Source organism: Nerophis ophidion, linkage group LG07 (genome assembly GCF_033978795.1).
Source record: "Nerophis ophidion isolate RoL-2023_Sa linkage group LG07, RoL_Noph_v1.0, whole genome shotgun sequence".
NCBI classification, from domain to species: domain Eukaryota; kingdom Metazoa; phylum Chordata; class Actinopteri; order Syngnathiformes; family Syngnathidae; genus Nerophis; species Nerophis ophidion.
The window spans coordinates 17241017-17261687 of record NC_084617.1 but is presented as its reverse complement, the minus strand read 5'-3'; the positions used below and the strand labels follow the sequence as shown (position 1 = coordinate 17261687).

The 20671-nt window shown below is 41.3% G+C and overlaps 1 protein-coding gene across 1 annotated transcript in view; it reads right to left on the bottom strand.

The window, feature by feature from the left end:
• Positions 1–243: 243 nt before the first annotated feature.
• Positions 244–20671, bottom strand: part of si:ch211-198m17.1 (mucin-2) — a 49774-nt gene continuing 29346 nt past the window's right edge. Inside the window, exons 2-14 of the mRNA XM_061905477.1 lie at positions 17339–19069; positions 17164–17277; positions 16906–17004; positions 15648–15757; positions 15526–15584; positions 15311–15444; positions 15100–15234; positions 12498–12540; positions 12374–12411; positions 12213–12300; positions 10879–11074; positions 7151–7183; positions 244–6979 (exon numbers count right to left, since the gene is read on the bottom strand). Coding sequence (XP_061761461.1) covers positions 6851–6979; positions 7151–7183; positions 10879–11074; positions 12213–12300; positions 12374–12411; positions 12498–12540; positions 15100–15234; positions 15311–15444; positions 15526–15584; positions 15648–15757; positions 16906–17004; positions 17164–17277; positions 17339–19069 — 2909 coding nt within the window. The 3' untranslated portion in view covers positions 244–6850. The remainder of the gene's footprint in view (positions 6980–7150; positions 7184–10878; positions 11075–12212; positions 12301–12373; positions 12412–12497; positions 12541–15099; positions 15235–15310; positions 15445–15525; positions 15585–15647; positions 15758–16905; positions 17005–17163; positions 17278–17338; positions 19070–20671) is intronic.

Sequence of the window (20671 nt, the reverse complement as noted above, 5' to 3'; positions counted from 1 at the left end):
GGCTGTTTTTTCTTGAAATCTGTCATTCATCAAAACATAATACTGAATCAAAAACAATGGTATGAATTATTAAATTTTTATTCAAGATGCAAATTCCACTAACATTTTTGGGGGTTTATTAGTGCATATTTTAAGTTTGCCATAAATTATTCAAGTGTTTTAATGTAGAGTTCTAAATCTTTTTTAAAAAGCACAAAAGACAGGTCGGGTATTGAGAAACTTACATTTATGAATATAACTTAGCCAATAGTATAATGAGGTTGCAAAAGTAAAATTCCTTTTAATTTTTTTTTCCTACAGTGTAAAACCAAATATCACATCTTTAAAACAAAGCACAAATTTGTCATGAATATGTCCAGGATGAAGCTTTCACAAGTCCAAAACGGTCTCTGGATGTATGTTACATAAGGTGCAGATAACATCAATGTCCTTGTATCTAACCATCTGTCTTTACAGGGTAATAACCATTAATGATTTTAAAAGATCTGCGATGAGGTAGCGACTTTTCCAGGGTGTACGCTGCCTTCCACCCGATTGTAGCTAAGATAGTCACCAGCGCCCCCCGCCACCCCAAAGGGGAGCGGTAGAAGATGGATGGATGGGTGGATTTTAAAAGATATCTTTGACTTTGTTGGTAAGTAAATAGCTGTTAGGAAAGGACCAGGTTTTGACGCAGCAGAAGTCGTTCACATTATTATTCCAGAGACAGACACACAATCATTTTGCAATAAGCTGCGGATTTTTCTTATTTTTCTGATCAAAGCAAAGTTTCCCCGCAGGAGTGTCAAGTGGATCATTCACCATTTTTACAGCAGAAAGAGGAGATGAGTAAGCCTTGTACAACATAACGACACCTGTCGGAATGTACAACATTACAACACCTGTTGGAATGTACAACATTACAACACCTGTTGGAATGTACAACATAACACCACCAGATGCTAGAAGGCGGGACTTATACACGGAAGTCAGAGGGCGGGACTTTAGTTTGTATGTATTATGTTTTGGGATTCAATGTATATGACGTCATCACTTTTTGACAAAGTATATCCTATATTCTCTTACATGAAATGTACACAACTGTCAGAGTTTACTTTTTTCATTTAATTTTTTTTATTCAGCGAAAAGACTAAAATTCCAATCGTTTTTTTTTTTTGTGGAGGTCTGTCATATTAAATGGTTTCCTTGTTTTTCCCCAGTCATATTGTGAGCGCTTGTATTGTGTATTTAGCTTTTAGGCTTTTCTACTGCATTTGAGGAAAGTCTTCCACTCATGTTGAACAACTTCCACACGTTTAAAGTCTTCCTTAAAAAAGGGAAGCAGGCACACATACAGCAGAATATGTGGCATTTTTTAAAGACTAAATATTGTGTCAGAAACACACACAGACTCAAGTGTCATGTTCAACATCAGAAATTACAGTATGGTCTGTGTGTGTGTTGAACAGGACATAATGAAGGAAGAGGCCGGGATGCTCGCCCAGCTGGAGCCGCAAAAGGCCCAGATTGAGACGGAAAAGACCGCAGAACTCGACCGGATGGAGAAGCGAGAGGCCGCACACCTCAGCCAGCTGGAGATGCGAAAGGCCCAGCAGGAGACGGAAAAGGCCAAGATTGAGACGGAAAAGACCGCAGAACTCGACCGGATGGAGAAGCAAGAGGCCGCACACCTCACCCAGGTGAAGATACAAAAGGCTGCAGATCTTGCCTGCATGAATAAGATGGATGCCGTATACCTCGTCCTGATGGAGGAAAAGGCCGCACGCCTCGCCCAGATGGAGAAGGAAAAGATCGCACGCCTCGCCCAAATTGGAGACCCAGACGGAGAAGGAAACGGCCGCACACCTCGCCCAGAAGGAGAAGGAAAAGGCCAAAAACCTCATTCAGATGGAGACCTATATGAAGATGCAAAAGGCTGCAGATCTCGCCTGGATGGAGAAGCAAGAGGCCGCACGCCTTACCCTGATGAAGGAGGAAAAGGCCGCACACGCCTCACCCAGATGGAGACCCAGATGGAGACGCAAAAGGCCGCAGATCTCGCCTGGATGGATAAGATGGATGCCGTATACCTCGTCCTAATGGAGAAGGAAAAGGCCAAACGCCTCGCTCAGATGGAGAAGGAAAAGGCTGCACACCTCGCCCAGATGGCTAAACAGATGGAGAAGGAAAAGGCCGAACACCCCGCCCAAATTGGAGACCCAGACGGAGAAGGAAACGGCCGCACACCTCGCCCAGAAGGAGAAAGAAAAGGCCAAACACCTCATTCAGATGGAGACCTATATGAAGATCCAAAAGGCTGCAGATCTCGCCTAGATGGAGAAGCAAGAGGCCGCAAGCCTTACCCTGATGAAGGAGGAAAAGGCCGCACGCCTCACCCAGATGGAGACCCAGATGAAGATGCAAAAGGCCGCAGATCTCGCCTGCATGGATAAGATGGATGCCGTATACCTCGTCCTAATGGAGAAGGAAAAGGCCAAACGCCTCGCTCAGATGGAGACCCAGATGGAGAAGGAAAAGGCTGCACACCTCGCCCAGATGGCTAAACAGATGGAGAAGGAAAAGGCCGAACACCCCGCCCAAATTGGGGACCCAGACGGAGAAGGAAACGGCCGCACACCTCGCCCAGAAGGAGAAGGAAAAGGCCAAAAACCTCATTCAGATGGAAACCTATATGAAGATGCAAAAGGCTGCAGATCTCGCCTGGATGGAGAAGCAAGAGGCCGCACGCCTTACCCTGATGGAGGAAAAGGCCGCACACGCCTCCTCCAGATGGAGACCCAGATGGAGACGCAAAAGGCCGCAGATCTCGCCTGCATGGATAAGATGGATGCCGTATACCTCGTCCTAATGGAGAAGGAAAAGGTCAAACGCCTCGCTCAGATGGAGACCCAGATGGAGAAGGAAAAGGCTGCACACCTCGCCCAGATGGCTAAACAGATGGAGAAGGAAAAGGCCGAACACCCCGCCCAAATTGGAGACCCAGACGGAGAAGGAAACGGCCGCACACCTCGCCCAGAAGGAGAAGGAAAAGGCCAAAAACCTCATTCAGATGGAGACCTATATGAAGATGCAAAAGGCTGCAGATCTCGCCTGGATGGAGAAGCAAGAGGCCGCACGCCTTACCCTGATGAAGGAGGAAAAGGCCGCACACGCCTCACCCAGATGGAGACCCAGATGGAGATGCAAAAGGCCGCAGATCTCGCCTGCATGGATAAGATGGATGCCGTATACCTCGTCCTAATGGAGAAGGAAAAGGCCAAACGCCTCGCTCAGATGGAGACCGATATGGAGAAGAAAAAGGCTGCACACCTCGCCAAGTTGGAGACCCAGACGGAGAAGGAAACGGCCGCACGCCTCACCCAGAAGGAGAAGGAAAAGGCCACACACCTCATCCAGATGGAGACCTATATGAAGACGCAAAAGGCCGCAGATCTCGTCTGGATGGAGAAGATAGAAGCCGCACGCCTCAACTTGATGAAGAAGGAAAAGGCCAGACGCCTCGCTCAGATAGAGACCGATATGGAGAAGAAATATGCTGCACACCTCGCCAAGTTGGAGACCCAGACGGAGAAGGAAACGGCTGCACGCCTCGCCCAGAAGGAGAAGAAAAAGGCCGCAGATCTCGTCTGGATGAAGATAGAAGCCGCACGCCTTGACCTGATGGAGAAGCGAGAGGCCGCACACCTCGCCTGATGGAGATTGAGGAATCAAAATACCAGGATCTCAAAAACAAATGTATTCTACCTGGATGGAGAAGATAGAAGCCGCACGCCTCACCCAGATAGAGACCCAGATGAAGACGCAAAAGGCCGCAGATCTCACCTGCATGGATGAGATGGATGCGGTATACCACACGCCTCGCCAAGTTGGAGACCCAGACGGAGAAGGAAACGGCCGTACACCTCGCCCGGAAGGAGAAGGAAAAGGCCACACACCTCACCCAGATGGAGACCTTTATGAAGACTCAAAAGGCCGCAGATCTCGCCTATAGAAGCAGCACACCTCGCCCTGATGGAGATTGAGGAATCAAAACACCAGGATCTCAAAAACAAATGTAAGGAAGGTAGATTCTACCAGTTAACATTATAATATTGTTTTTAAGTTTAAGCCTTCTCTTGCAGTGTAGCGACTTCAGCACAGGCTCAAGAAAAAATGTATGAGAAGTCTACATGAGCTCGCCTGATAATGAACTGTTTCATTTGTAACTTGTATTTCTGTATCTAGTGAAAACAAAAAATAGACTTTCCTCTCCCCAGCCACTTCGTCCAGCTCTTACCGGGGTATCCCGAGGCGTTCCCAGGCCAGCCGGGAGAGTCTTCCCAACGTGTCCTGGGTCTCCCCCGTGGCCTTCTTTGGACATGTCCTAAACACTTCCCTCGGGAGGCATTTGGGTGACCAGATGCCCGAACCACCTCATCTGGCTCCTCTAGATGTGAAGGAGCAGCGGCTTTACTTTTGAGTTCCCCGTGGAGGAAACTCATTTCGGCCGCTTGTTCCCGATATCTTGTCCTTTCGGTCATAACCCAAAGCTCATGACCATAGGTGAGGATGGGAACGTAGATCGACCGGTAAATTGAGAGCTTTGCCTTACGGCTCAGCTCCTTCTTCACCACAACGAATCGATACAGCGTCCGCATTACTGAAGATGCCGCACCGATCCGCTCTTCCCTCACTCGTGAACAAGACTCCTAGGTACTTACACCTCCACTTGGGGCGAGAACTATGGACTCTGACTTGTAAGTGCTTATTTTCATCCCAGTCGCTTCACACTCGGCTGAGAACCGATCCAGTGAGAGCTGAAGATCCTGGCCAGATGAAGCCATCGGGACTACATCATCTGCAAAAAGCAGAGACCTAATCCTGCAGCCACCAAACCGGATCCCCACAACGCCTTGACTGCGCCTAGAAATTCTGTCCATACAAATTATGAACAGAGTCAGTGACAAAGGGCAGCCTCGGCGGAGTCCAACCCTTACTGGCAACGTGTCCGACTTACTGCCGGCAATGCGGACCAAGCTCTGACACTGATCATACAGGGAGCGAATCGCCACAATCATAGTCCGATACCCCATACTCTCTCCCCCCACAGGACTTCCTGAGGGACACGGTCGAATGCCTTCTCCAAGTCCACAAAGCACATATAGACTGGTTGGGCAAACTCCCATGCACCCTCAAGGACCCTGCCGAGAGTTTAAAGCTGGTCCACAGTTCCACGACAGGACAAAAAACACACTGTTCCTCCTGAATCCGAAGTTCGACTATCCGGCGTAGCCTCCTCTCCAGTACACCTGAATAAACCTTACAGGGAAGTCTGAGGAGTGTGATCTGACGATAGTTGGAACACACCCTCTGGTTCCCCTTCTTTAAAGAGAGGAACCACCACCCTGGTCTGCCAATCCAGATGTGCTGCAAAGTCTTGTCAACCAAGACAGGCCCACAGCATCCAAAGCCTTAAGGAACTCCGGGTGGATATCATCCACCCCCGGGCCTTGCCACTGAGGAGCTTTTTAACTACCTCAGTAACCTCAGGCCCAGAAATAGGAGAGCCCACCAAAGATTCCCCAGGCACTGCTTCCTCATAGGAAGACGTGTTGGTGGGATTGAGGAGGTCTTTGAAGTATTCCTTCACCGATCCTTTGTTGAGATTAGTGCACTGCTTCCCCTTCCTGAGGCGGCAGATGGTGGTCCTGAATTGCTTCGAAGCCGTCCGGAAGTCGCTCTCCATGGCTTCCCCGAACTCCTCCCATGTCCGAGTTTTTGCCTCTGCGACCGCTTAAGCCGCACACCACTTGGCCTGTCGGTACCTGTCCGCTACCTCCGGAGTCCAAAAAAACCCGATAGGACTCCTCAGCTTGACGGCATCCCTCACCGCCAGTGTCCACCAACGGGTTCTAGAATTACCGCCTCGACAGGCACCAACTACCTTGCGGCCACAGCTCCAATCGGCCGCCTCGACAATAGAGGGGCGGGACATGGTCCACTCGGACTCAATGTCCAACATGTTCAAAGGTCTTCCGAAGATGGGAATTGAAACTCTCTCTTGACAGGAGACTCTGCCAGACGATCCCAGCAGACCCTTACAATGCGTTTGGGCCCGTCAGGTCTGTCCGGCATCCTCCCCCACCATCGCAGCCAACTCACCACCAGGTGGTGATCGGTAGAAATTAATTAAAATTAATCAAAATTAATGTTATGAATTATTGACATATATATATATATTATATATATTTATACATAGCCCACCCATTTTGTTTTTGTGCCATTAAAAACAAGGTTTTTGACAAAATGCATAAATCTTTTTTTGTATTTTTTATGACGGACCTGTAGTTGACCGAGAGAGTTAAGCATTGAATAAAATTACAAATATTTTTATATTAGACTTATTTTGAGCATTGATTGAAACCCTTCCGGGTCCCCGGAACATACTTGAGGGCAGCCTAAGGTAAAATAAATGTATATACTGAATTGGTTTTGAAAATAAAAATATCCACATTCCCCCCTGCATGCTTTCCTTTTCCGTGTGTGGCCCTCAGGTTTGGACACCCCTGCAGACCACATGAGAGACGAGTGATAGTTGGCACATCCACGCACAACACGACTCTTAGTCAATAAAAGCGCAACTTGACATAAACAAATCCCTTCAGAAGCATCTAGAACGAGGGACCAGCCTCCTTTTTTGTCATTCGACATGACTTGAGGCACAAAACGTCATTGGTGATTGCAGAAAAGCACGATTGAAACGTTACAAAACGATTGTTCAACACCTCATTTGGCGCCTGGTCATCCTTTCTCTTTGATCGGAACATAATAAAAAAAATACAGTTTTAGGCGTCCACAAGGGGGAGCTGCTTCAGTTTTTCTTGTTGTCTCCCGGCAGGAAGTAGGGGTTCTTGTGGCCTTCCACCAGGTACGAGTAGCGTGAAGGGTTTTTACTCTTGAAAGTCTTCATGGCGTCCGTGTTTAGGTCGTACGAACCCGACTAAAAAGGTGAGCCAAAGCTGGGGTTAGTCACACACAAACGCACAATTACACACAAATACAGACTTAGTGGACGAGACGAGCTAGCCACCTGGGAGAGCCCACCACCATTTTAGTTAGCAGCACAACTAGATCAGCAGGAGGCATGAGTCCAAAAGCCAACAAACCTTACCTTCTTCCACCTTGACTGCTTCAGCTGAAAGCCCTAAAGCGACACATGGGTAGTCAGGAAAAAGCAGGGAGCATAGGCGGGAAACTAGTCACCTAGCTAGCTGGCTAGCACTACACACATGATTGTACAAACCCCGTTTCCATAAGAGTTGAGAAATTGTGTTAGATGTAAATATAAACTGAATACAAAGATTTGAAAATCCTTTTCAACCCATATTCAGTTGAATATGCTACAAAGACAACATATTTCATGTTCAAACTGAACTTTTTTTTTGTAGCAAATAATCATTAACTTTAGAATTTGATGCCAGCAACACGTGACAAAGAAGTTGGGAAAGGCAACACGTGACAAAGAAGTTGGGAAAGGTGGCAATAAATACTGATAAAGTTGAGGAATGCTCATAAAAACACTTATATGGAACATCACACAGGTGTGCAGGCTAATTGGGAACAGGTGGGTGCCATGATTGGGTATAAAAGCAGCTTCCATGAAATGCTAAGTAATTCACAAACAAGGATGGGGTGAGGGGTCACCAATTTGTCAGCAAATTGTCAAACAGTTTTAGAACAATTCTCAACGAGCTATTGCAAGGAATTTAGGGATTTTACCATCTACGGTCCGTAAAATCATCAAAAGGTTCAGAGAATCTGGAGAAATCACTGCACGTAAGCGATTACATTACAGACCTTTGATCCCTCAGGCGGTAGTGCATCAAAAACCGACAACAGTGTGTAAACGATATCACCCCATGAGCTCAGGAACACTTCATAAAACCACTGTCAGTATCTACAGTTGGTCGCTACATCTGTAAGTGCAAGTTAAAACTCTGTTATGCAAAGCAAAACCCATTTATCAGGAATATCCTGGAACGCTGCCGGCTAGGCAGGGCCCGAGCTCATCTAAGATGGACTGATGCAATGTGGAAAAGTGTTCTGTGGTCTAACGAGTCCACATTTTAAATTATATTTGGAAACTGTGGACGTGGTATCCTCCGGAACAAAGAGGAAAATAACCATCCGGATTGTTATAGGCGCAAAGTTCAAAAGCCAGCATCTGTGATGGTATGGGGGTGTATTAGTGCCCAAGGCATGGGTAACTTACACATCTGTTCATGGAGGCTGCTTTTATACCCAATCATGACACCCAACTGTTCCCAATTAGCCTGCACACCTGTGGGAAGTTCCAAATAAGTGTTTGATGAGTATTTCTCAACTTTATCAGTATTTATTGCCACCTTTCCCAACTTCTTTGTCACGTGTTGCTGGCATCAAATACTAAAGTTAATGATTTGCAAAAAAAAAGATGTTTATCAGTTTGAATATATTTACATTTCCCAACTCATATGGAAATGGGGTTTGAAGTTTAAGTTGATCAGACATTGATATCAGGCATAGTATAAAATGTTGCAGTTCTGCTAGCATCGGACATTTTCCATGCAAGCCAATGTCATTCGATACTTGTTTTATTTGCTGATATCAGGCCTATATCTGCAATTAAACACGCATCAGGTTTGTCTTCTATTGAACATTTTTCAATGCTAGCCGATGTAATTTGATACTTGTCTTTTTGCTGAAATATCAGGCACAATTAAACATGCCTTATGTTTAATTGTATCGGACATTTTACATGCATCATACAATACTTGTTTTTTTGCTGATATCAGACAGAAATCTGATATTAATACAGGACGAAGGTAAACTCGCTGCAAGGGCTGCTTGTATCTGACGTTGTACATGCAAGCCGATATCATCCGGCATATTTTTGTGTGAGCTTAAATTGGACAGATATCAGGCGCAAGTAGACACACTGTTGGTCTGCTTGTATCGGACATTTTACATGCAAGCCAATATCATCCAATATTTTTTTTTTTGCAAATCGTACTGATATCCAATGTCAAGCACAGGTAAACACGACTCAGGTCTGCTTTTGTCGGACATTTTACATGCAAACTGATATAATTTGATATTGGTTTGTTTTGCTGATATTGGACTTATATCGGCATAAGTATACACGCAAGTTTTCTTCTCTTGAATATTATAATATTCTGGAGCACTTGCTGTTTTTTAAATATTTTTTGTTGCATTAAACATTACTTTGAACATTTATTTTCAAACTTAATGAAAATCCTAGAAAATTATTTTAATATTGTAACTATTTTTGGGGAATAATGTTTACATGTTACATTTGTCATATAAAATATTTAAACAAAAGCATATTTAATTTCTAATACAGTAGAATTTCTGAAACACTTAATATTGTATTAAAAATTATTTGTTGTATCAAATTAATTAAATTATCTATCGGACATTAGACATGCAAGCTGATTTTTGCAAATTGGATTGATAGCCGATATCAATGTTGGGCACATGTAAACACGCTGCAGGTCTGCTTGTATCGGACATTTTAAATACAAGCTTTTATCATCCGATACATGTTTTTTTGCTAAAATCGGACTGATATCAGGTGCAAGTAAACACACTGTATGTCTGCTTGTATTGGATATTTTACATGCAAGCCGATATCATCCGATACTTTTTTTAGTAAATCAGACTATCCGATATCAATATCAGGCACAAGTAAACTCACTGCAGCATGTATAGGACATTTAACGTGCATGCCGTTATTATCCTATACCAATTTTTTTTGCTGATATCAGACCAATATCAGTATCGTGCACAAGTTAACACGCCGCAGATCTGTTTGCATCAGACATCGTACATGCAAGCTTATATCATACGATACTTATGATTTTTGCTGATATGGTACTGATATCGGTATTAATATCAGGCACAAGTAAACATGCTGCAGATCTGCTTGTATAGGACATTTGACATGCAGGCCGATATTATCCAATACCAATTTTCTTTGCTGATATCAGACCAATATCAGTATCGTGCACAAGTTAACACGCCGCAGATCTGTTTGCATCAGACTTTGTACATGCAAGCCATATCATACGATACTTGTGATTTTTGCTGATATCGTACTGATATCAGTATTAATATCAGGCACAAGTAGACAAGCTGCAGGTCTGCTTGTATAGGACATTTGACATGCAAGCCGAAATCATCCAGTACCATTTTTTGTGCTGATATCGAATATCAGTATTGTGCACAAGTACTTTGCAGGTCGGCTTGAATTGGACATTTTACGTGCAAGCTTATATAATGTATATCATACTCATGTTATTTGCTGAGTACTAATATCGGATAGGGGCACCTCTATTTTAATTACAATTGTCGACAATGAATAAATTAAATATTGCATGTTGAGAAATATGTTTCACCAGTTGGATAAACAAACGGATGCGCTAACTCGCATTTTGCCAGTTTGGAGTTCAGACTCTAAAACCTGGATTATGCTCGTAGTGGTTTGCACCTCCTCCCCCGGCAAACGTTTGCGTGTAGGACATTATTTCCTGTATGTGCACGACTTATATAGGCCTCTCTGATTTTGTATCAACATTTGAAGAAAAAGGAAGTGTCGTGACATATTTCGTTCCAGCTGCAATAACACTGCTTCTTTCTTTGATTACCGTTGTTCGCTTGCGTTGAAGAAAGCTACCAAGCTAAATAGTGAATAATTGTGATTTCTCGCACAATGCCACAACTATACAACATAATGTCATTCATATTCCATTCAAGCCATAATAATCAATTAATTCATAACGACCATCTCTAACGAGGACGTATTGATTGGTTAATTGATGTTCCAAGAGTAGCGCTCACCACGCCGTTGGTATGATTCTTTCCGTCCACCAAGACTCGAGTGCTGCCTCCCTCGGTCATCTCCATGGACGACGTGTCCCACGTGCTTGTGGCGGTGGCGCGGGGGATGGGCGTGATGTCAGAGGGCCATGGCTTGGCCAGCTCACCTGTCGGGTATGGACTACTACGCCTGCCAGGGTCGCCTTGGCACCGCCGCCTGGTGGACGCACGGAGAAAGTACAGCTTTACATTTTTTTTACCGTCCATACTTTTAATACAGAATTGCTACTTTCATACTGCATATTAAATTGTTCATTGGTTTGTTTTTGTAATCCAGACATTTAAAAATATTTAAAAAAAAATTTAACATAACTTATATGTAAACAATAGATAAAAATTAATAACATTTCAGTACTCTAAAACTATAAAACAGCAATTTAAAATATAATTTAAAAAATCATATTTATTATATAAATTGATCACTTGCGTTACTGTATTTTAAGTATTTGTTGTTGCATTGAACATTATTACTTTGAACATGTATTTTCAATTTTAATAAAAATCCTGGAAAATATTTTAATATTGTAAAAAAAAAATGTTTAAATATATAATACGCGTTACATTTTTCATACAACATTTTTTCAACAAAATAATATTTTATTTCTAATACAGTAGAATTTCTGGGACAATTGCGATACTGTATTATAAATGTGTTATTAAATTGATTAAATCACATTAGAAATATATTTTAAATCTAAATAAAAATATTTGAAAAATTTAATTTAATACTGAATTTAAAAAACATTTTTTGGGGAAAATTCAAAACAAAATCATATTTCATTTCCAATTCTGTAAAGTATCTGGAACACGAGCAATACCGTATTTTGAATATTTTCTTAATGTACATTTTATTACATTAAAATATTTATCCATAATAAATCAAACAGAATGGTCGAAAATTACTACATTTGAAAAAAAATATTATTACATGTTACATTTTTATCATTATCCCCCACAATATTTAATTTGTAATACTGTAGATTTGCAGGGTTGTTCAAGCTTTTGAATTAAAATATGTATTTTTACAAAGCGTGACAATCAATTAGATACAGTAAAAATATATATTCATTTTAAGAAGTTAGATATTTACGTATGTATTTTTACAAAGCGGGACACTCAACTAGATACAGTAAAAAATATATTCATTTGAAAAAGTTAAAAGATATTTATGTATTTTTACAAAGCTTGACACTCAACTAGATACAGTAAAAAATATATTAATTTGAAAAAGTTAACAGTTAATGAACATAAATTTGATCTTTTGTACGCTGTGACTTAAGTTTCAATGTGCTCACCAGCAGCAATATGCGAGCAAAGCTGAGATCATGATGAGTAAAATCCCTCCTAGGACGCAGGAGACCACCACCACAGCCAGTAGAGATGCTGAAAAAACAGTTTTTGACTCTTGAAGCTCACAACTTTTAGATTGAGAAAGAGTCAAAACAGTGTAACTCACAATCCCTGCAGTTAAGGCCTCCGTAGCCAAACGCACATCTGAAAGACAAAATAGTGTCAATGAATGTCCACAGGAGGGCGCCAGTAGTTGCACAACCCATGCAAACTTAAAATGTGCCACTCACGTCTTACAGATGTTGTCCACCGCATGTTGTCCACTTGGACATGCTGCAGAACACAATAGTATGAACAATACCAACAAAGTGTACATAATAGTATGAATAATACCAACAAAGTGTACTCAATAGTATGAATAATACCAATAAAGTGTATACTTGCTCCTCAAAGACGATGATTTGCACACACGGTGTGAAGTCTTTCTATGGCAGCTTTTAGAGAATCAGGAATGTTTATGCTGCGCCCACTTGTCTCTGTGGCAACCATAATAAACGTAGACTCAGCGCTAAAGAGCTCTCGATTGCTCGCGCCCCGTGTACTCTGGCTGTCACGCTACAGTGTTTCATTGCACAGCGTGTACAGACATTAGTTATCTTATAATTTAGAGACTTCAATAAGTGGAGCAAAGTTTGGTCACACATATTAAAGACCCCTCGGGAATCCGTATGTCAGAGTGGAGTTAAATAAAAAGTTTATTCTTTCCTTTATTCATAAAAAGCAGCATGAACTAACACTTCAATTACTATTATTCAGTTGGTTTATTATTCCTAATTAGTTTTCAACAGCTGCCTATTAATCTGCCCTTTGACCCTGGAAACCTTAAATATCTCGCATTCAACTTTATTTCACAATTCATTATTTACCCTAAAGAATAAATATTACATTTTAAAAATGTTAAACATGTATTTTCTATTATATCCATACTATATTTTTATTAAGTACAATGTATCAATATCTGTGAAAAATATATTTTTCTAGTTTTTTAATGTACTTTTTATTGAAAAAAAAAAAAATACTTTAATTTTACAGTTTTTATTCTATTCTCAACCACAGTAACGTTCCATTTTTTAAAAAAAATTTAAAATATGTTTTTATTTTTTATAGTTAGTTTTTCCTTGTTTTTTTTTACAATTTGTATTTTTATTTATATATTTACTAATGTTTTTACTAACCACAGAAAACATTCAATATCAGTGTTATTTAAAAAAATAGGTATATTTTTAAGATTTAGTTTTCTCAAATGTAAAAGATGTACTTAATTTTTAATTGTATGTATACTATTTTTTAGTATAATAGTCGCATTTTCAAAAATACATATTTTTAAATGGACTTTATTCACACTATTTTTTAACTAACCACACATATTTAAGTGATGTTTAAGATATATATATATATGTATATATATAAATATATATTGTTTAAGATATATATTATATATGTATATATATATATATATATATATATATAACAGTAATATATAAAGTGAATAAAGTACATTTAAAATATTGTAAAATAAAAAAATAAAAAAATATGGTACCATATAAAAAAATGTATGAAATATATGTATTTTTTAAAATGCGACTATTGTACTAAAAAATAGTATACATACAATTAAAAAGTTTTTTTTTTAAATTGGAATGAAGACAAACATATTTAAGAAAACTAAATCTTAAAAATATATATATATTTTTTTAAAACACTGTAATATTGAATGTTTTCTGTGGTTGATAAAAACATTAGTAGATATTTAAATAAAAGTACACTGTGTATATATATATATATATATATATATATATATATATATATCTATCCGCTGTGGACACTAGTGATTTAGGGCTATATAAATAATCATTGATTGATTATATATACATATATAATATATACATATATACATATAATATATATATACACACACACACACACAGTATGTGTATATATATTTGTATGTAGATTTTCTTCAACATTTTTTATTCTACAACCTTTAAAATGAAAATTTGGTTTTTTTGAATTCCTTTATGTATTTCTTGTATTTGTGCTACAAGGGATATTTACCTTTAACATTTTTCAACTTATGTAGTTTCTACATTATTATTAAATATATTATATATATATATATTAGTATAAAATGTATACTAATGTTTCAATTATATTTATATTTTATTATAGATTTTAATAAATCTTAAAAAGAAGAAAATATTAATAAATATAAAAAAAAGGGTTTCAACGGGAAAAAATATATTTTGTTAAACCTGCTGCATTTCTTTCTTAGATTTAAAATTACAATCCGAAGATAATTTTTTACGTTTTCTGTAAAAAAAAAATAAGGAAATGATGCACCTTATGGACAACAATTACACAGGAAGTAGATATCTATGAAAGATGAGGATTCAAATTGTGATTATTGGGTGAGTTTTTAACCCATCCATCCATTTCTTACCGCTTATTCCCTTTGGGTTGGCGGGGGGCGCTGGTGCCTATCTCAGCTGCAATCGGAGTACACCCTGGACAAGTCGCAGGGCCAACACAGATAGACAGACAACATTCACACTCACATTCACACACTAGGGCCAATTTAGTGTTGCCAATCAACCTATCCCCAGGTGCATGTCTTTGGAGGTGGGAGGAAGCCGGAGTACCAGGAGGGAACCCACGCATTCACGGGGAGGACATGCAAACTCCACACAGAAAGATCCCGAGACTGAGATTGAACCCTGACTACTCAAGACCTTCGTATTGTGAGGCAGACGCATTAACCCCTCTTCCACCGTGAAGCCCGAGTGAGTGTTTATAATAAAGTAATTTGTGATTGTTGCAAGACAAACAGTTTACCTTTGCAGCTGGTGTTGGAGTAGACTGTTGAAACATAGCCTTGTTTACAGGAGCAAATGACCAATCCGTTGGCGTTGGTGCACACAGCGGTGACGGCGTCACAAGGAAGTGGCGCCTGACCACACAAGTCTGTGCCTAAAGTGAGTCAATAGAAACAGGAGGTGAGCGAAAAGCCAAGATAAGTTGCTGCTTTTAGTGCTAGCTAGCTTACTGTTAAATGTAGCGTTTATCAGTAGTCCTTGAGAGCTGCTGGCGATGGCCTCTTTAATGGTCTGCTCCACTGACTCTTGAGAGGCGGCCATGTTGGCAAATATGTTGTTTACCGTTGCTATCACACTTCCTGGTCTGCAGGGAACACAATCGGAATTGTGGCATGCTTTCACGACACAAGATGAGGTATTTTTGGGGCGTGCGGAGCAAATTTACGCTAGCTGCACCACATCTGAGCGGATGTAAGCCGGTTGATCAGAGAAGGCGCCAGCGAGCTGCAAATGAAAATGCTGAGTAAAAACACCAAAACTGCTATTTTTTGTGACAAGTAAGCTAACCGCTGTGGCGATGTTCCCCGCCGTGTTCTGGAAGGCTTTGGAGGACCTGTTCAACATATCGCTGTTGAAGTCCAAGGAGCTCAGGTGGAGCTGTCCAGCAAACACTTGACCTGAGCGTGACAATGAAGAAGACAAGGGGAACATTATCACACTTTCTGAAGGGTTAAAACCAATAAAAATCAGTTTCCAGTGGCTTATTTTATTTTTCGAAGTTTTTCTCAAAATTTTACCCATCGCGCAATATCCCAAAAAACGGCTTCAAAGTGCCTGATTTTAACCGTCGTTATATCCACCGTCTATTGTCCTGTGACGTCACTGCGTGAAGCCACCAGAAGCAAACATGGCGGATAGCACAGAAAGGTATAGCATAGTAGCACAGATTCAACAGATTACACATGTATTGAAACGGATGGTTGAGTGTGGAGGCAGATAGCGAAAAAGAAATTGAAGAAGAAACTGAAGCTATTGAGCCATATCACGACAGACAGCAGCACGGGAGGAAGCGATGACGAATTCGGCGATCGCCTTCTAACCAACGATTGGTATGTGTTTGTTTGGTATTAAATGTGGGTGGAGGGAAAGGCTGGATGCAAATACAGCTACAAATGAGGCATAATGATGCAATATGTACATACAGCTAGCCTAAATAGCATGTTAGCTTCGATTAGCTTGCAGTCATGCCGTGACTGAATATGTCTGATTAGCACACTCCATCCACATCAACAAAACTCACCTTTGTGATTTCGTTGACTTTATCGTTGGAAATGCATCTGCTTTGAGTGTCGCAGAATATCCACACATTCTTGCCATCTCTGTCGTAGCATAGCGGTCGCCGGTAAAGTGTGCGGAACAAACGAGGGACTTTTGCATCATTTGGCCACTGTTGCAACTTGAATCCGTCCCTGTTCGTGTTGTTACACCCTCCGACAACACACCGACGAGGCATAATGTCTCTAAGGTACGGAAAACAGTCAAAAAAACGGAAAATAACAGAGCTTGGTGTGTGTTATGTGTTTGAGAAAATGGCGGATTGCTTCACGTTGTGACGTCACGGGTGAAAAGTCCGACAGCGAACAATTGAAAAGGTGTTTCAATGGCCAAATTCACCCTTTTAGAGTTCGGAAATCGGTTAAAAAAACATATGTTCTTTTTACTGCAACATCAAGGTATATATTGACGCTTACATAGGTCTGGTGATAATGTTCCCCTTTAAAACAAAAAGCTCACTGGCCGAATGACGGACGTTTTTGATGTTTACCACGTGTGCAGCGGCCGTCCACCAGGAAGTTTCCGGAGAGACATTGGCAGGTGCCGTTGAGGCAGACGCTTTCAAGAGGACACGGCTCAGCGGGACAAACTAGGGAAAGAGATAATGGTGCAGTCAAGTCATTAGGAAGCTTTTTTGAGCAGGAAATACATCAAAGCAGCTTTAAAAAGTCAAGAAAAGTGCATGATAACTAAAAGGTGACTGAATCGTTTCTGGAAAATTCCTCAAATTAGGCCAAAAGGTACAAACCCAAAACTGGACCCTGTGTGGGTAGTGGCGAGGTTTCAATGATAGTTGTGTCGGGTGAAGTCGAGGTCATGTGACTTGTGGCTTCATGGCTGGTGGTTCCCGTTTGACCAGTCACTGGGTCAATCAAGAACATGTCAGTCCAAAGACAACACAAACTTAACTTTAAAAGTTGTACCTTCTGTCGTTGAAGGTGCAAGTGAAGGGGGTCCAGATGAGACTGTGGTCAATTGTGTTGCTGCGCTGACACTAACGGAAATCTCCGGAGGAATTGTCGTGGTAAGGATAGTTGTTAGGGTAGTTGCATTGAAGATCCCGGTGGTTGTTGTGTAGTTGTCGGCTGGAGTGGCGGTTGTCATCCAGGGTGTTGCTGTGTCCTCCTGATTGACGGTCGTCATGGAGTCAGGGTTGTTCGTCCATGCGGCGGTTGTAGCGGAATGGTTAGTCTCCGCTGCTGTCGTTGAGGTGGTGTCGTTGACTGCCGGGGTAGGTGTTGTAGGGCTGAAACTTGTGTTGTCAGTGGTCGTTTCAATTGACGTTATCGAGACGGTCATGTTCGTCGAACCTGTTGTCATTAACGTCGTGAGGCCAGTTGTCGTCATTGAGCTCGTTTCATTGATGGTTGGTCCCGTTGTTGGGATTAAGGTGGCGTTGTCGTCCGTTGTCATGGAGGTTGTGTAATCAGTGGTTGCACTGTGGTTGACTGTCAGGGCAGGTGTTGTTGGGCTGAAGCTTGTGTCGTTGGCAGTCTGATCGATTGTCGTCATAGAGATTGTCACGTCCGTTGGACCCGTTGTCGTTAACATTGTGACACCAGTTGTCGTCATTGCGCTAATGTCACTGATGGTTGGTCCCGTTGTTGGGATTAGTGTTGCGCTGTCGTTCATTGTCATGGAGGTTATGTCGTCAGTGGTTGCGCTGTCATTGACTGTCAGGGCAGGTGTTGTTGGGCTGAAGCTTGTGTCGTTGGCGGTCTGATCGATTGTCGTCATAGAGATTGTCACGTCCGTTGGACCCGCCGTCGTTAACATTGTGACACCAGTTGTCGTCATGTAGCTAATGTCACTGATGGTTGGTCCCGTTGTTGGGATTAGTGTTGCACTGTCGTTCATTGTCATGGAGGTTATGTCGTCAGTGGTTGCGCTGTCATTGACTGTCAGGGCAGGTGTTGTTGGGCTGAGGCTTGTGTCGTTGGCGGTCTGATCGATTGTCGTCATAGAGATTGTCACGTCCGTTTGACCCGTTGTCGTTAACATTGTGACACCAGTTGTCGTCATTGAGCTAATATCACTGATGGTTGGTCCCGTTGTTGGGATTCGTGTTGCGCTGTCGTTCATTGTCATGGAGGTTATGTCGTCAGTCGTTGCGCTGTCATTGACAGTCAGGGCAGGTGGTGTTGGGCTGAAACTTGTGTCGTTGGCGGCGGTCGGGTCGATTGTAGTCATTGTGACATCCGTTGGAACCATTGTTGTTAACGTTGTGACACCATTTGTCATTGAGCTCATGTCATTAATGGTTGGTCCCGTGTTTGGGATTAAGGTTGTTTTGTCGTTCATTGTCATTGATATTGTGCTGTTGTCACTCAGAGATGTTGTGAAGTGTTGGTCAGTAGTTGCGGGAGAATAGCCGCTGCCATCTGTCGGGTCGGGAGGGCGCGTGGTTGTGCCAGTCTCCCTCGTGTTGCCATCTTGGGTTGTTGACGTCAAGACAAGGCTGCTTGGCTCAGAGATGGTGGTCTCTCTGTGAGCGTAAGATGCTGTGGCATCACTCACGACTGTCATTGGTGTATAACTTGGTGACGGTGAGAGCGTTGTGTGGCTGCTAAATATGCCGAGGCTTGAGAAACCGTCATCAGCAGATCCTCCCTCAGTTACTCCAGTCAAGTTGTTGGGATCTATTCCTACAGTTCCTACAGTCAAAGCAAAGATAGGGAATTAGCTCATCATCGGAACATTCCGTCATTTGTTTTTTGTAAGTGTTTGATAAGACGACTGACAGACGAACGTAATTACTCAAGAAAGATGTACGACTGTGTTGTTTTTGGACCAGCAAAGTTGAGATATTTGTACATAAACATTGTAAAACAGATTACAAAGCTTTTTACGGTCATGCGAAGAACATTTGCTTTCCTTTGCCACTTCTTTATTCTGATGCTCACAATTGTAAAATAAAGATATTAGACCAGGGGTCGGCAACCCAAATTGTTGAAAGAGCCATATTGGACCAAAAATACAAAAAAAAGCTTGGAGCTGCAAAAAATTAAAAGCCTTTAAACAAGTGTTATAATGAAGGCAACACATGATGTAATGTAAGTTTCTATATTAGCTATATTAGCCTACTAACAAAGGCTGACGCAAATCTTCGTTGACAGAAATGTTGTATTTAAATTTTTATTCTACACATTTTTGCAACAATGGAAATTATTAGTAGATAACTTCTAGAAATTACTGCTGATGTGTGTGTTCAAGTTAAAGGAAACGTCAGGCTGTCTTCTTTTAATGGATTAATTTCAATCTTTGCGAGCTGGGTAACGTTTGCTGTGGTCTGGAACAACGTGGCGCACAAACAACTATCAGAAATGCAGCCAATATTACATACAGATAATGTGTCATGAGACATGCAAATGTAAATTAAATACGCATAGAACATATGTAAAGGGAATTAAATGAGCTCAAATATACCTACAGACGAGGCATAATGATGCAATATGTACATACAGCTATCCTAAAATGCATGTTAACATCAATTAGCTTGCATAATGGGTTGACCAAATATGCCTGATAAGCACTTCAGTATATCAATTAACTCAACAAAGCTCACCTTTGTGAATTCACGCACAGCAAAAAATGTTTGGTGGACAAATTGACACAAAGACTGAGTGACATAAAACATGTCTTTCTTTGGCAGCGTTGGAGAAAGTTGTACAAACCCTGTTTCCATATGAGTTGGGAAATTGTGTTAGATGTAAATATAAACGGAATACAATGATTTGCAAATCCTTATCAACCCATATTCAGTTGAATATGCTACAAAGACAACATATTTCATGTTCAAACTGATAAACTTTTTTTTGCAAATAATCATTAACTTTAGAATTTGAAGCCAGCAACATGTGACAAAGAAATTGGGAAAGGTGGCAATAAATACTGATAAAGTTGAGGAATGCTCATCAAACACTTATTTGGAACCTTCCACAGGTGTGCAGGCTAATTGGGAACAGGTGGGTGCCATGGTTAGGTATCAAAACAGCTTCCCAAAAAGTGCTCAGTCTTTCACAAGAAAGGATGGGGCGAGGCACACCCCTTTGTCCACAACTATGTGAGCAAATAGTCAGACAGTTTAAGAACAACGTTTCTCAAAGTGCAATTGGAGAAATCACTCCACGTAAGCGGCATGGCCGGAAACCAACATTAAATGACCGTGACCTTCGATCCCTCAGACGGCACTGTATCAAAAACCGACATTAATCTCTAAAGGATATCACCACATGGGGTCAGGAACACTTCAGAAG